This window comes from Enoplosus armatus, chromosome 10 (genome assembly GCF_043641665.1).
Source record: "Enoplosus armatus isolate fEnoArm2 chromosome 10, fEnoArm2.hap1, whole genome shotgun sequence".
NCBI classification, from domain to species: Eukaryota; Metazoa; Chordata; class Actinopteri; order Centrarchiformes; family Enoplosidae; genus Enoplosus; species Enoplosus armatus.
Window position 1 is genome coordinate 14,609,234 of NC_092189.1, and position 16,522 is coordinate 14,625,755.

At 40.2% G+C, this 16,522-nt stretch overlaps 1 protein-coding gene across 1 annotated transcript in view; it reads right to left on the bottom strand.

Moving 5' to 3' along the window:
* The window catches only part of mrpl11 (mitochondrial ribosomal protein L11), a 37,397-nt gene extending 22,755 nt beyond the window's left edge, over window positions 1-14,642 (bottom strand). The window contains exons 1-2 of the mRNA XM_070913507.1: window positions 14,573-14,642; window positions 2,532-2,710 (exon numbers count right to left, since the gene is read on the bottom strand). Of these exons, the coding sequence (XP_070769608.1) occupies window positions 2,532-2,654 (123 nt within the window). The 5' untranslated portion in view covers window positions 2,655-2,710; window positions 14,573-14,642. The remainder of the gene's footprint in view (window positions 1-2,531; window positions 2,711-14,572) is intronic.
* Between the last annotated feature and the right edge of the window lie 1,880 nt (window positions 14,643-16,522).

Here is a 16,522-nt window from a genome sequence, read left to right on the forward strand (position 1 = left end):
CAGTTAAAATCCTGGCTGCTGTATTTCTGAGCAGGAATAAAAGAGGCTGAAATGGGATGAGATTAAAGCATAGATCCTCCTCTTTGTTATTGGATAAAAGTGTCTGGATGTTTCCCAACTATAGGAATCATTACTGTACTACTCACTGTATTATTCTTTTTAAGAGTGAAGTCACTGTCAAACATCAGCCCAAAGGTTTGACCACTTTGTGTCTAGTTAGTTAATAAATCTTTTTTTCCAACTAGGCGAAAACAAGCTGTAAACACATTAACACCTTTTAAGTTGATAAAGAAAACTTGTTAGCCAACAGTTGCTCATTTACATAGAAAGCAATTACAGAGCACCTTCAGTAATTTGTTGTCTAAGTCTAATATTCGCTCTCTTTTAGCTCTGTTTTTGGTCTCCACCAACTCCTGAGGGAAATATCTGGCTCTTTAGCTGCTAAATGCTCCACTATGTTCTGTGGAACAGGTAGTGTATAGTAGTTTTTTAAGAGCTGAATCGGCTACCTGCTGCGGCTGAAAACTACACTATGTAAGCGGTGAGAGTAAAAACCAAAACAATGAGTATAAAGACACTGAAAAGTTTGGTAGAGCTGAGGGGAGCTGCGGAGTTGGGTGATTATTTCTGTCGCATTCCACATAGTCATGTGATCCATTGTTAAAATAAATTATAACAGCTTTAAGGTGGAAATGTGACTTATTCATTGTTGTGATGTGAACTCTGAGATTTCAATAACAGAGTGACAGCTTATGGAAATGTGTCGTCTGCATGGCCGCAACATCATTTCATAATTGATAAATGGTTTGTCATTCTTAGAGCAGAAAATAAGCCAAACATGATGGTTCCAGCTTCTCAGATGTGTCAGTGTGTTGCTTTTCTCTGTTTTATTTAATTCTGCGCTTAATATTTCTGGGTTCTGGACTCCTGGTCAGGCAAAAAAGCCATTTTAAGACCTCACACTGGGCACTGGGAAATAGTGATTTCCATTTTCCACAATTCTCTGACCTTTTTAAGACCAAGAGATGATTCACTCGAGAAGATAATCAACAAATTCATCATTAAAGAAATGACTTGTTGACGCAGCCTCCATCATCGTGAATAGGTCAAAATGATATCAAGCAGATGTGTAAAGCAACACAGAGACAGTTAAAACAAAACGGTAGAGAAATGTGTTTAAAATGACTTAAAATTACAGTAATTTCGAGCACTAATTCTACTTCCCAGTCTGGCAGGGAGTCCAGGTTTCCAGTAATGAACAGATTTTATGTTACAGTTTATGTTGTGCAGCTGGTGACAGCAGAGTACATCATTTTGAACAGAACCGTAAAGTAATGGCACTGTTACTGTCGATGTCAGATAAGAGAAATGATATTTTCACATCATTTAACTCCTCTCTGACATCTCAACATTTGCTTTTTCCTGATATTATTAATCACATGTGGCTCTTTTCTGCCTGTTTTGTTCACTTTTCCATTCTCCTCTCCGAGTGTCGTCATTAAGTCATACAGATGGATGAACTGTGAGAATTGATCTGGTTTCCAAGCGTGCAACCGCATCCAAGGCTGATGAGCACTGTCCATTAAAGAGGCTAACTGGATCTCATTTGTATGTACAGAACAAGCCACTGGGGTTGCTTTCATTCAATCTTGCAAAGGACAATCAAACTTAAATAGCTGAATGGCCATTAAAGCGGGAACAGATCGTGCCCTTATGGTGTAAAATAAAATGTAAATTTTACCAGAAAGATTTAAAACACCACACTTATGTGATCAGAAACAAAGATGAGGTTAATGAACAGAGCATCCACATTTAACAGTTAAGTTACAGAAGGATGATTTGATTTACAGCCAAGAATAATTCAGCCTCAGTTGTTCTCATCCACTGTCTTCAAGCCGTCTTTGTTCATTGCTTAACACTTGACGACTGCTGAGTTATTTTATAATTGTACCAGCCAATACATAAATTTTTCTACTTGGAATTGGCATCGGTGGTGAAAAAAGTTGTAGTGGTGCATCCCTGAGCAATAAAAAAAACAAGACAACCTCAGCTGTCTCTCCGGAGCAATTGAAGCAGAGAGAAGTATACAAGAATTTAAGACAAAACCTTCACAGGCTCAATCCCATTTCATCAGCTGCTCGTAAACAGTGAGGCTAATGTGTATGGACAGCTGCTGTGGATGGAGGTGTTAGTATCTTTGGCCTGGGAACTGTGAGAAAATAGTTGCAGACTGAGGCAGAATGTGGCATCCACCTGTACAATGGAGCTGTGCGACTAGAATAAGAATGGGAATATGAATAGGGCTATGGGAGGAGACGGAGGAGGTGGTGGGGTTGTACGGTGAGGCGACTGAGGGGAAGGAGGAAACTGTGTGATTGGCAAAGAGAAAATAGGGAAGTATCAGGTTGTCTCACGGTTAATGAGAGCTGTGTGCAGAAGGTCAGTTGATAAAATGAAGCCCTGCTCCTGCAATTAAGTTATTACTCGGAGCGAACAGATGGAACAAAAAGTGGAATCGTAAGTAATTTTACCTGTCCCAGGATGGGGCCGAGTGGGGGTCCAGGGGCCGCCTGTCCTGACCTCACTATAGCCCGGATTACATTGCTTGTATCCAATTTCTTCACAGCCTTGGCTGCCTTGGAGATCTTTGACATCTTGATCTGTCTGGAAAGCCTTAAATCTGCCTCCGAGTCAACTGAGAATCCATCCACTGAAAACGCAGAAGAAAAACAAACAAGTTAGCCTTTCAAGAATACACAACTGCAACAAATCATTTACACACCGGGCTCATTAAAACATCATATACTCAAATCGATACCGATACCCGCAGGAAAAACCCGCGCTTTTCCATTCTGCAGCGGGCGAGTAATTAAAAAAATCTTTGCCTTCGACCGGCTCAGCGAGAGCCACTTTCCCGGAGGTGTTTGCAGTGTGGATCAGCAGCCCGGTGAGATGCTCACCATGTTGAAGAGTCTGAGAACTGGTAGGATTTAAACTTATCTCCGGGAAAAATCATGGGGTGCATGCCAAAATGCCTCTATCGCCTCACCTCCGTTTCAGACATGTCACCACTCAACTCCCACATGCTGCAGCAGAGCTTTATCTGCATCATTAGAGGTCAAGTGTCAAGGGCAGAGGAGGGATAAGAAACAACACTCATACACAGAGGACGGGTGGAAGTGTCATCCCCATATATGAACGTAAAGAGGGGTTGGCTTTTTCATTCCACCTTAAGATGCATTTGCCAAATTAGGAGTCAATTAGTGGAGTGAGGAGAATAGCCTGAACTCGTGGCCTTTCTCTGGGGAGGCAGAACACATAAAAGCAGGCCTATAATCCTCTGCTGGAATAAAAGTGATACTGACACAGCTGTAAAAAAAAATAAAAAAAGAAGGAAAAAAAAGATCAATGACTGGAGCCAAGGGACAAATACAAGTTTTAAGGTTGAGTCTTGCGATTCAGGGGAACCCTGCATTCAATAAAAATAAGTACTTGAGGGGAGAGAAGAGGTCCAGCAATGATTCATTGTAGGCAACAGAGGGTATCCAATTAGATCAACAGAGGAGACAGTACCAAAAAGATATACGAGGCCTCATGCTGCTTTTTAGCAACAAACGGGGAGAAACTGCTCCCAAGAAAAGTTGTGATTCTATCTGGGCTGCTGATTATCCAGCAGCCGTTAAAGTGCAACCACCATGAGGCAATATTTGTAGGGGCATTAAGGTGGTACGCATACTGCAGAAAGAGTCCCAAATAGAATCCATTTAGTTTGAATCCCCTCAACAGCTGTCTTTACAATGTAAATACACTGGCGGGATACACTGCTACTTTTCAGGAGGTCAGTTTCACGCTACTCACCTAATGTGTTCAGCTACTTCATTGTAGAAAAATCATGTCGTAGGTCAGATCAGTTTTGGAGCCGGTTAGAAAATGTAGAGACCAGCATGCATTAAATCTGAAGTGAGAAAACCCACTTCTGTTGTCAATGACAGAAAAACTCATGAACTGGCAAGCTGCAGGAAAATAACTAAAACAGCAGTTTGGGTGGGGTGGGGTGGTAAAAGAAAATTCAACTAATAAAATGACATACTGTACGTCCAGAGAGATGAGGCTTAACTGGAATTTTGTGACTACGAGAGAAAAACAATTAGGGCCAGCATCAAATGTTGGGTTTAATTCCAATTTGGGGCAAAGGGAATAACAGCTCTGAGAGTGGGGAAATGACAACGTCATGCTTTAATGCACCGCAACTCCAATCTCTGCTGGAGTATGAATAATAAAACCGCAGTTCCCTCTCAAAATGAAATCACTCATCACAAGGGCAAGCAGTTAACGCTGAAGAATTGACCTACATAAGGCATCACAACTGCACTGACAGTAGGTTTTCACGCAGCTGAATTTACATTAGATTCAAGGAATAAAGCAGCATTGGCTGTGCAGCGGCAGGAGACACGGTTGAAGGCAGTACAATAAGCCTCCATCAGAGCTGGGTTAATGTTTTGCTGCGAATAATCAAATCAAAGCCGCAGTAATTTGAAAGGAACAGGCACAATTTTGAGCTGCTCTTTAGGCCGAATATTACGTTCCTACGGCAATTACTGGCAATGGCGTCGTCGATAACAAGGAGTACACAGAAAGAGCAATTTGTTTGGGCCGTGTAGACTTGCAACGTGAAAGCACTTTGTTACAACATGCTTGATAAATGACATGCCACAAAGCCAGCATTTAAATTACCACCTAATAAAGGGAAGGTGAGGTGAGCTATAATAGAGCAAAAAATAACAAATGGTGGACCATTCTCCAAATTCTCCAAATTGCTGCAGCACCCAACAATGTCATTCCTATTCCTGCCATATAAATGTATTTCTAGTCCTTACAATTATTCCTTTAGGATTTGGCATCAAGTCTCTGGTTATCAACCCTAAATACAAACTGTTTGTTGGCTTATCTGTCGAGGAAATCTGCAAATTTTCCCCTGCTGTCAGACAACCTACTTGGGATGGAAACACAGCATCTTTGACAGAAGTAAACATGTCAATAAAACTGAGCACACAAGAGAAAAGCAGGAGAAAAATCCAACCTGTCATCAAACTCTGCAGGTTTAAATAAACTGTTGTGAAAAGATGATCTGAAATTAGACTCCCTGTGTAAAAAAACTCATTATATTTTCATCGCCTATTCATTATAAACCTGTCTGAAGATTGTTCAGAGCAGTAACATCAGCTTCTGTGGTGTGTTGCAGCATAATTAAAACTGACTGCACTTTCAAGGATAAAGCTCACTTTGATTAAAGAAATTAATCAGTTTGCTATTAAGAAATGGGGGTTTAATTGTACTAGTGAAGCCCACCGCTGTTTGTTGTTTAGGCTCTCTTTAGTCTTCATTATGGAGACAAGCCAACAGTAGCAAACACCAATGAATCCTCTAAATCTGTTATTTATTTACAAGTCAAGGTTACAGATATTGATTTTCTACAAAATGACATTGTTGAAAATTGGAGGAAATGGTCTTGGTCTAAAAGATCGCTTTGGTTTGAAAGTCCCAGACCTTCTTCAATATAAATGATACAGGCATTGTATCAGCCTGGAGGAAATAATGTTATTTTCTTCTTCTTCTTTATATCTGTCATATATTTCTGCTGCAGGCTGATGAATAAAAGCTGAATACTAATTGATTTCTCAGTGGGATCAGCCTTTAGACCTGCAACAACACAGAATCAAGTCTGGTTCAATAATCTTTGTTACACTTTATCTGCCTTCTCATCTTCATATCTCTGCAAAATTAGATGTGAATAAGGGAAGAAAATGAAGTTAAATATTTTCTAATAGCACAGATTCTATGTTGCCACATGAAACAAAGAATTAAAGATTATTATCTTATCAAAGAAACACTGATAAAAGAGTAATTCGAGTGTCAACGCTGTGTTAACTTGTACACTGTGCTTCAGCAAAGGCTGTTTCACATTTTACTTCTATCAGAGCACCTTTATGTGGTTTGTGTATGTTTTCTCTGCTTTCCCCTATGTCCATCCTAAACCACCACAAGTAACAAAAGTGAAAATACTGCTTATGGGAAATTTAAGCTCACCACCCTAGTTATAACTATTTTGAAAGTATAATTTTTAGCCACGCAAGCAGCATGGCTTGAGGGATGGAAATGTCGGTTAGTTGGTCCACCACTTTAGTCCAGAAAGAAATATCTCAACTATTGGATGGATTGCCGTGATATTTCGTACAGATATTCGCGGTGCCAAGAGCGTGAATCCCAATTACTTTGGTGATCTTCTGACTTTGCCTGTAGCGCCACAAGCAGGTCAAAACTTTCATTTCGTCTGTAAAATATCTCAACATTTTCTTGATGGGTTGGCACAAAGTTTTGTACATTCATGGTTGCCAGACAATGAGTCTTAATAACTTTGGCGATCCCATGACTTTTCCTCTAGAGCAGTGGTTCTTAACCTGGGTGAGTCAGTCTCAGGGGTTCGGTGGAGGTCAAGACACACACCTCACTCATATGATTCGTGATGACACGCCCCGCTTGGCCATCACTGGCTGCAGGTGATCACGCTACATTGCTTGGCCTATCTGTGCTGCAGGGAAGTTGGTGCGCTCAGTTGTCGACTTGTGACTGTCGTGATGGTACGTCGTGTGATTTCTTTCTTAATATTTTAATCCCTTCATACTAACTATGTCGAGCAAAAAAAGAAAGTGGTCGGACGAATATGTACAATATGGATTCACGTGTATAACGGAACGTGATGGGAGTCAGCGTCCTAACTGCATGATTTGCAACGCCAAGTTGAGCAATTCTAGTCTAGCACCGGCAAAGCTAAAGGAACATTTCCTTAAGCAGCATGGAGATGGGGAATACAAGAACACAACGCTTGCTGAATTCAAGGTGAAGAGAGCCAGATTCGATGAAAAGGCTACTCTGCCTGTTCTCGGCTTTGTACCCATCAACAAACCGATCCTCACAGCATCGTACGAAGTTGCTTACCTGATCGCCAAGCAGGGCAAACCACACACCATTGCTGAAACACTCATAAAACCAGCTGTGTTGAAGATGGCGAATATCATGCTGGGAAAAGCGGCTGAAGTTAAGTTATCCCAAATTCCTCTTTCAAATGACACCATCAGCGACAGAATAGAGGACATGAGCAAAGACATCTTGGCTCAAGTAGTTGCAGATCTGATTTCAAGCCCGGCAAAATTCAGCCTCCAACACGACGAGACCACAGACGTTTCCAATCTAAGCCAGCTAGCTGTATTCGTGCGCTATGTGAAAGACGACATGATAAAGGAAGATTTTTTATTTTGTAAGCCTCTTACAACAACAACTAAGGCAGCTGATGTGAAGAAACTTGTGGATGACTTCTTCAGAGACAACAATCTTTCGTGGGATATGGTTTCTGCAGTTTGTTCGGACGGAGCTCCAGTCATGCTGGGAAGAAAGTCTGGTTTTGGTGCGCTAGTGAAAGCCGATGCACCACACATCATTGTTACGCATTGTATTCTGCACAGGCATAGCCTACTCATTATTATGTTTTTGTTTTTGTGTGAAAATCATGTTTTGCTGGTTTTGTTCTTTGAACACAGTGATGTTGATGCACGGTTCATTTTGTGCACCAGTAAAACATATACCTATGTCTTGAATTTGAAAAAAACTATTTTTCCAATAAAGAAGGGTTCGGTGAACGCGCATATGAAACTGGTGGGGTTCAGTACCTCCAACAAGGTTAAGAACCACTGCTCTAGAGCCACCATAAGGTTGACATTTGCAGTTTTGAGTGAAACATCTTAACTACTAAATGGGTTGTAATGAAATTTAGTACAGATGTGTATGCTCTTCACAGAATTAATTGTACTTAATACTTCTAATACTTTGGGTTTATGACTAAATACCTGCAAAACTTGATGATGGACTTTCCCATCAGCCTCAGCCGTACTTAACAAATGGTAGCAGGCTAATGAGCTAATCTACGATAGCAAACATTACAGTATACGTGCTAAACATCAGCATTTTAGCATTGTCATTCTGAGCTTGTTAGCATGTTGATGTTAGCATTTAGTTCAAAGCACTGCTGTGTCTAACCTTTTGACAGGAGAGGCCAATGTGACATGACAATTTATACCATGAGACGATATAGATTTGTGTTGCATTAGGGATTTTGTCATACCACTTAGTTTATCCCTTTATTTCTGGGTGTATTAGGCCTTTGAGGGCAATTTTATAAAATATAAATAAATAAAAATCAAACATACAGAGATAGAGGGTTTTTTTCTAATATTTTTGAGGGTATTTTAGCCTTTATTCAAAGGTGGACAATAGCGAGGTGACAGGAAATGAGGACAGAGAGAATAGGAATAACATACAACAAAAGGTCCCTCTCTGAAATCATGGTGCAGTCACAATACATCCATTCAAACCACCATGCCACCATGACGCCCTGTGATAGAGGACTTTACCACCCATCCCTGTTTTTGAACCGGTGCAGCACTCCTTTCTTACAGTCCGACTGTTCCACATGTGTTTCAGCTCAGCTGAAAGGACAATTTTAGTTCAAACAATATAATTTAAGCAAGCGAGCTTTTATCTTAGGTTATGTTTGAAATGTGTGCGATTCATTACTTGATACACATTTCTTCTCCCTAGGGTCTAATTTTGTGATACTCTGATAAGAACTGATGTATTCTTATTCCGGTCTCATCACCCAGTCTTAACAGTAAAACCCATTCTGTTTCCATCTCTTCAAACAGATAAAACCTGTCAGAGCCTGCTGCCAAACAGAAACTATGATTAGTTTTCTTTGAAATTACAAGGAAAAGGACCGCATTCATTCTAATCTTCCAGCGACACAAAAACCAGCTCTGACAATTGGTTTTATTCAACTCTTAGTGTGGCGGTCCATCTAGTGGTGGCATTCACCTTTACATTTGCTGTAAGACATTTAGCTGCGAGATTAACTCACAATAAGATAGCGGTGCACTTCAGTCACGTGTGTGTGTAACTTCTGAGATGGCCTACGTCACCACTACATGACCCCGCCGCTGGACAAATTTAAGATAATCAGGAAGAAAGGCCCTGGAGACAAGCTGAAGCCCCTGGATACTAATAAAAAAAGAGCACAGGCATATTACAATTATAATAGCAATTTCATATTTCTGCTCGTCTTTGCAGAAACGTTTGAAAACCATTAGAGCTCCAATAAATGAACGGTGTCCTTGAATACGTATGATGTCCAAATCTCTGTTAACAGCACAGGAAGGACCTTCACTGGCAGCAGGGAACTCTGGGATGCAGTGTTTGTTTAGATGGCACCACGTTATGAATTAGGAGCTACAGATTAACTGTAATCGATGAGCCTAATGCAGTGACCAAACAGAACAAATGTACTGGGCTGTGATCACTCAGTGAGCCACACGAGACGCTCTCGATAAGATTAAGAGATAACGTCAGATATAAAGTTATAGAGAGCTAGTCATATGCCAATGCTGTTCCACTGCATTAGTATTCATCCCATCAAACTCCAGCCCTGGAGCTATTGATCGCTGAATGCCAAGTGCTAAAGGCCAGTCAAATAAAACGAAGAACTCAAGAAGAGTCTGAATGATCCCACAAGACCGAAAAAGGGAACTTGCATGACCTGATTTAACGGAGGCCTGAACCCGCAGGTATCATCTCTCTCCGAGCTCTGAGCTAATCTGTGCATTTCAGAAATAAACTACTCAACATTTCCACACTTTCAGGAATGAACCGATTTTACATCAAATAGTCTGTCGTGACACCAGATCTCATTAGTTTTAAACGACACAATAAGCAGTCAGAACGGCTCAAATTCTCAGTGTGCAATTATCTTGGAAATTATCTTCTAATCACTTTGAATTTTATTTTTAAATCTTACATTTATTTGATGTTCTTACTGTGCAGGTAGACATTTAATTTGAGCCAAAATATTCATCAAAACTGGAGTGAACTGGAGTGAACTGGGTGAACGTTTTCAGTGTTCAGCATGTTTTACAATCCAAAACATCATCGTATAATTCCTTGTTCGAATCTTCACGTACTGAACACTCAACCGAGCTCAATCTGTCATTATTGTTGTCTCACATCACCTCTGCAACGATGGATCTGTCTGGCTCTGATGTTAAATAAGAATTGTGACAAAGATATGTACTGAACAACACATTTTAAGATTCAAAAATAAACTTGTCAGTACTCTGGTAAACAATCCATGAAACAGTGAAACTGTAAACATGTCTTTGGAGTTTTTGTACTGCAGTTTGTAGTTACTCATCGGCTGACAAATATGGCGATATCTGTGCTGATATATGTTGGGGCAGTGGTGGTCTAAAGGCTAGAGAAGCAGTTGGCTTGTGAACGCTTCCTAAAAAAAGAGAGCGTGGCTCTCAGCGACACTCCTCTGGTTAAATAAAGGATATATATTCATCAGGCCGAGTGTATATCATAACAAACACTATACGGCCAAAAGTAGGTGGACACCCCTCTACACCTACTTTAGTGTAGTTTCGGCCCTTAAGCCCCTTAGTTCCAATTAAAGGAAATCCTTATACTACAAAATTAAAGCTGCCACTACTAATCTATCAGTTATTTATGGGATCAATCAATTATTGGTTTCAGTCTTCAAATTAATTGTTTTCATCAAATGTTTGCATATTTGCATTTTTTCTAACTAATCCATTATAAAGATAGTTAATGATTCATTTTCAGTCAATCTACTAATCATTAACTAACTAATCATTTCACCTCTCATCTAAGAAGTTGGCAAAATATTCATCAGTTTTCTGTTCTCTACATGTTTTAAAGCCCAAAAGAAATCATAAAATGTCTTATTTCAGTCTTCCCATACAAAACACTCAACTGCCGTTCTTGGTGACTAATAAATTATACTTATTTCTGCCAACATAATTGTGTGTGGGGCTGTTTGTCATGGTTTGCTTCATTTTTTTTAAAATTTCTAATGAAATCTAAATGCTACAGCATACAATGATATTTTAAGGCAGCAGTGTGCTCCTGGGTCTTTGCTGTGCCAACATGAAAAAGTCCAGGGCCACAAAGAAATGGTTTTCTTGCACAGAGCCCTGACCTCAACCCCATCCAACGCCTCTGGTATGAACTCGAGCGCCAACTGTGAGTCAGGCCGTATTGGCCGACATCTGTGCCCGACCTCAGGAGTGTTCTTGTGGCTGAATGAGAGCAAATCTCTGCAGCCAGGTTCTAAAATCTTGTGGAAAGTCTTCCCAGAGGAGTAGAGGCCGTTTATATCAAAATATAACACCCAAGCACACATCTTGGGCACAAAAGTTCGCTTGTTCACTTGTCTTCCTCTTGTTAAGCAGTCACTGTGCAAAAATAAGGCAGCAGTCGTCCTCTGCACGTTTTAATGCTGTTATGCGTCAAGTTGACTACTGAAGCAGCACATACATGCCCATCACTGCATTCTGGGTTCAGCCAGGACCTTGTAGTTGAATAGTGATGTTTCCCAGTCGAAACTCCCTGCATGCATTATCTCTGCTTGTCTGTATTCAAATCCCAGGGAGGCCCTTTTCTTCATTGGCTTCCCTGAATTACATTTCATTCTCCCCCATCGTGTTTGAATGGAAAGACAGAATGTGTTACAAACTGTCTGTACTTGGAATAAATCTAAAACAGCAACAATGGAGCATCAGCAGAAGAGACGGTGCTTGAGAAATATAAAAAAAAAGGAAAACAGCACTCCTTTCAGATCATCCTCTGATATATTCTGCAGGCAGGCAGCATGATTTATATGTTGTGGCAACATAGCTGTCAGTTTTTTTCAATTATCTGAGCATAAAGCACATGAAACCCACTGACTGGTGAGTCACGAAACAGGCTAAAGTTTCATTAGAGGCTCAACTGTAATGTTAAACTTCCAGTTCACAACAGGATATATGAAGTTTTATGTCTGGATACCTGATTTATATTGCCTGACTGTACAAGAAGGAGCAAAAAGACATTTTCATTGCTCATATGCTGGGGATGACATTCAGCAACAACACGTAAACAAGTAATGCCAGTGGAGGGAGAGGAAGAAAAGCAATGCAGTCACAGATTTAGATGATCACACACACACACACACACACACACACACACACACACACACACACACACACACACACACACACACACACACACACACACACAGGATAATCAAAGCCATCTCTAGGCAACATGTGTGGATACACAAGGCTCTGACATTATAAAATCCAGTCTTCAGAATTACAGCTCAGAAACTGCAAGCCAAGTGTGACTGCAGCCAGAATGTGACAGTAAACCCTCTGAACTCTGGAGCCATCTGCCTCCCCGGGTCTGAGCTCCTGCTGCAGCTGGACTTCAAGTTCAGAATATCGGGAAGGTTTGATTAATATCTAATAGTGTGGGTGGTTAGTGAGCTTAGAGACGGAGACCAGAATCAACAGGGGTCAAACTTGAATCACTCCCTAGCTACAAGGAATCTGGAGGAAGCTAAATTTAGATGGCGATTTTGGAGCAAAAGATGTGCAGTTAGGAAATGATTCAGCATTTTTAAACACTTTGGGCTGGAAATCTTTTGTCACTGATGTTCTCTAAAATGTTTAAACCATTCAGGCATAGACCAGTGGTTTCCAACCTCTGGGGCGGGACCCCCTGAGGTTGCAAGATGCTGAAAAAACATCAGCGACACAAGATCATGTTTATTTTTGTGACTCCAATCTTTTTTTGCGAAAATACTCTGTGAGGGGAAAATCACTCTTCCATTGAACTCCTTGCAAGCAACTCATAAACAAACTGTGATGAGGGGTTCCAAACAAAAGAAATTGTTTTGTTCAAATGGGTAATTTTTAGTATATCTTTATGAGCTTTTCATGGGTTAAGTATGCAACATCTAACAAGCTGTGCTTCGAATAATCCGACGCCAAAAAGCGGGGGAAGGCTACCAGCTTCCTCATTTTTAAAAGTCCTCTCTTTCCTCATCCAACTGTTTGTTGATTTGGACATCCAGAATCACGCAAATATCAAATACGTTTGAAATTAAACCTGCGTGGCTCTGACTGAGCAGCTAATGTTATAACCACCACCTGTTGCTGTGTTCACCTACAATTTAATATTGGCACTTTAATTTAGACCTGCAAACAAACACATACTTCATGGCTCTCCGGTTATACAGTCAGGTTACTAAAAGTTGATCCCAGCCAATTAGAATCGAATATTTTCAATGGCCATGGTGTAAATCATCTTGGTCGACCAATAACACACATGTTCCATACTAACAGGACATACAGTGGTTTCTCTGATGCTTAGGGGAGATAGAAAAAATAATCAGGTATGAACTGGCAGGTTTACGGCATGACTGACACTAGTAGGTCAGGGGTGAGGATGCAGGGGATTACACATAACCGGGGGAAAAAAGCTGGAGTGAAACCTGTTCACTTGTCAAACACAGATGTAACTAATAACACCATTCATTGCTGCACTGCATTGCAATAATTAAGCCATCATTAATGTCATTTAGTTCCATGTGTGCTTTTCCTGCCAAATGTCTGCAAATTAAGATCAAGATTCAAGTTAGTAAGGTAAAAGACTTTTGACAGAAGAATAGATAAAGATGCTGCTCATCACACCTCAACTAAAATATGGAGAAGCCTATTTTCTCTCAAGTTCAATGTCAATATAGCAGAAGAATCTTGTTGTCTTTTGGTCAAAGGCCCTCAAATCTTTCAAATCCGAAGTACTTCTTTATAACATTAAATATACATGATAAAATATGCAACAATAGAAGTGAAGGTTCCTTAGGTAATGTTTATTAACACTCAAAATCTCATGTAATCTGCTTCTTCAAGACTGTGTGGTTGTGTGATCAGATGTGATTGACAGTGGCCTGACAACATGAGCAAAGAACCCCACAAATGTGATCAGAGTTTGGTTTAAATCACTCTAAATGCTTGGTGCATGCATGTACACGACATGTTTTTGTTCCAATTGAGCCTCCCCCACTTCTAACTAATAAAGGACAAACAAAAACACAAATACAGAAATGTCTAAAGTAAAATAAGCAAAAGTTCTTCTTGTGCTTATGTAGGTCCTCCTTGCTCATAGTATAAAGATTAGAGAAAATACGTTTACAGGGACTTTTCAAAAAGGCACAAGAGACTAATGACAACAATCAAACTGAACACGTTTCAGCATCAACGGGAGCTTTGACTTTGCTTCCAGCTCGACTCTGAACACCATGAATGCTGAGCTTTAAAGATTTGTTTCAGACTCTTTTCCTTTAGGAACCCGTTTAATTCATCAAACCACGTGATGAAGAACAACTACAACACTGATGTATGAACAGCATAATGTTATATTTCATATACTAACCAAACACACGCAGCGTGACGCACAGCAGAAACACTTTGTGTCCAGTCACATTGAACGACAAGAAGCTACACGCACGTTACCTGCATTAACACTCCGAGTATCACAATAAACAGCTTTAAACCTTTATAACGGGTCAAAGAGGACCGTGTTAAACTCTGAAGAGACGACATAAACGTCAGTGATATCATACCTGTCACTTGTCCTGTACCTTCACGCCGTTAGCAGCATTCTTCAGGGCGCAGACATCTTGGATTAGCGAACATAGCGGGCTGCTTGCTGCTGTTGATCACAGAGCTGCCACCTGCTGGTGTGGAGGAGCAACTGCAGCACTGCGAGCTGCTCAAGGACACTTCATGGGTGGTGGTGGTGGTGGTAGGTGGTGTTGTTCATCAGCACATGTAGTTGCCCACTTGTCATGGAAACGTAAGTGTAAATGGAAATTTTAACATTTTCGGACCCTATCACATATGCTTGTTCCAACTCTTCATTAATGGTAGGCTATATATTATTCTTAAACTGAGTGACATATGCAAACCCGGCTGTTTTTTATGGCAGAACCATGCAATCAAATGTTGATATTCTAGATGTCTTGTGCATCTTTTTAAACAAATGTCCCCCCCAAATTCAGCCTGACATATTAGGTATCTTTGGAAACTAAAGATGGTTGAGAAAAACCACCAGTGCCACCAGCAGTTGGTTTCAGTTGAACATTCTGTTGCTAGTAGCAACCGTTTAACTGACATTGTTACATCCACCATTTTGTCAGATGTGCGACCAAACCAGCACACACAAATACATACTTTTACATGAATAAACATTTAAAAACAGTTTTATTTACTTTATTATTTGATAAAGTAAATTTGAGTTTACTGCTAACCATGTATAACCAAGCCTTTATACAAGCTGTCTGAGGCTGATGTGGTGCTAATACAACACACTGTTAACAGCTAACCTAAATACTGTTGGGCTAATTGTTTTCACTTGTGCTTCTCTGTGTTTGTGTATTTTTATTTTTCTAGATTAATTACTTCCTCTGGGGACTTGCTGTTTATTTTCCACTGGTGATAGCCTACTTGGCTTCTTCCTGGTGCAAGGGACTCTTTTGACAGCTATAGTAAACACTGTTTTTAATCCAGTTTTCTTGTTACAATACTAATACATTTTTGTTATACCTTTGGTCTAACTGTTTTTTATGCTGTCTAATCCTTTTCTGATTCAAATCACTATGATTGACCTTGTGGTCCAACACTGTCTTCACACTCTCACGATTGCTTCCTGTGAAAACCTAACAGCTGTTGTCAACCTTTATTGCGTGTTCATCAGCAAGACATTAATTTAGAAGTTATACTGGGACTTCATGAGCCAATGAAGTCGAGGACTGGCCAGACTCCATCTTCTGATGAGGCCCATGTGATGTTATTGAAAGTTCCAGAATAGGTTCTAAATGGACCTTGTTTTCTCAACTATTGTGTAAGAGGACTCTGACCCTCAAATTCAGTAGACAACCAAAATGAATGAGTGAAGACTGAACCTGTGTTGAGTCTAGCAAAGTTTAAGAGGTTATTAAAGGACAGACTGAATACTCCCCTGCACGTTAACATTTTCATCATGAGTTTGTCATTTTAACATTAACATCAAGTCATCACCTCAGGCTGAGACGAATCAAATAAGCTCGTCTAGTTTCCTTCTGTAAGTGTTTGGTTCACTGTGTTGTTGTTATCTGGCTCTGGGGAACTTCAGTGAATAAAAAATAAAAACGCTGCCAGATAATCTCCCTCCTGTGACCTGGACCAGAATAATCCTGTAATTAATTCTGTTACGCTTCCATAATGAAATCGTGTGAGCGTTAGAAACAGCATTTCCATTAAGGGTTATAGAAACACGGCCAAAGTTGTTGGATACATAGTTTTTTGGCTGAACAGCAAAAAATTTCAATCAGATGCTGAATCTGGGGAATGTTTTTATTCTTCTGCAACATTAAGTTGTAGCTTAATCCAGTAGAAAAAGTGTGAAAGTGCCTGCATATTGCCAAAACATTTTAGTCTAGTATTTTCTGTAATTATTTGAATGCATCTCACACTTCAGCGACAGGATTTCCCTCGAGTGGATTAACTTGTTGAACTCATCTGAAACAATACAT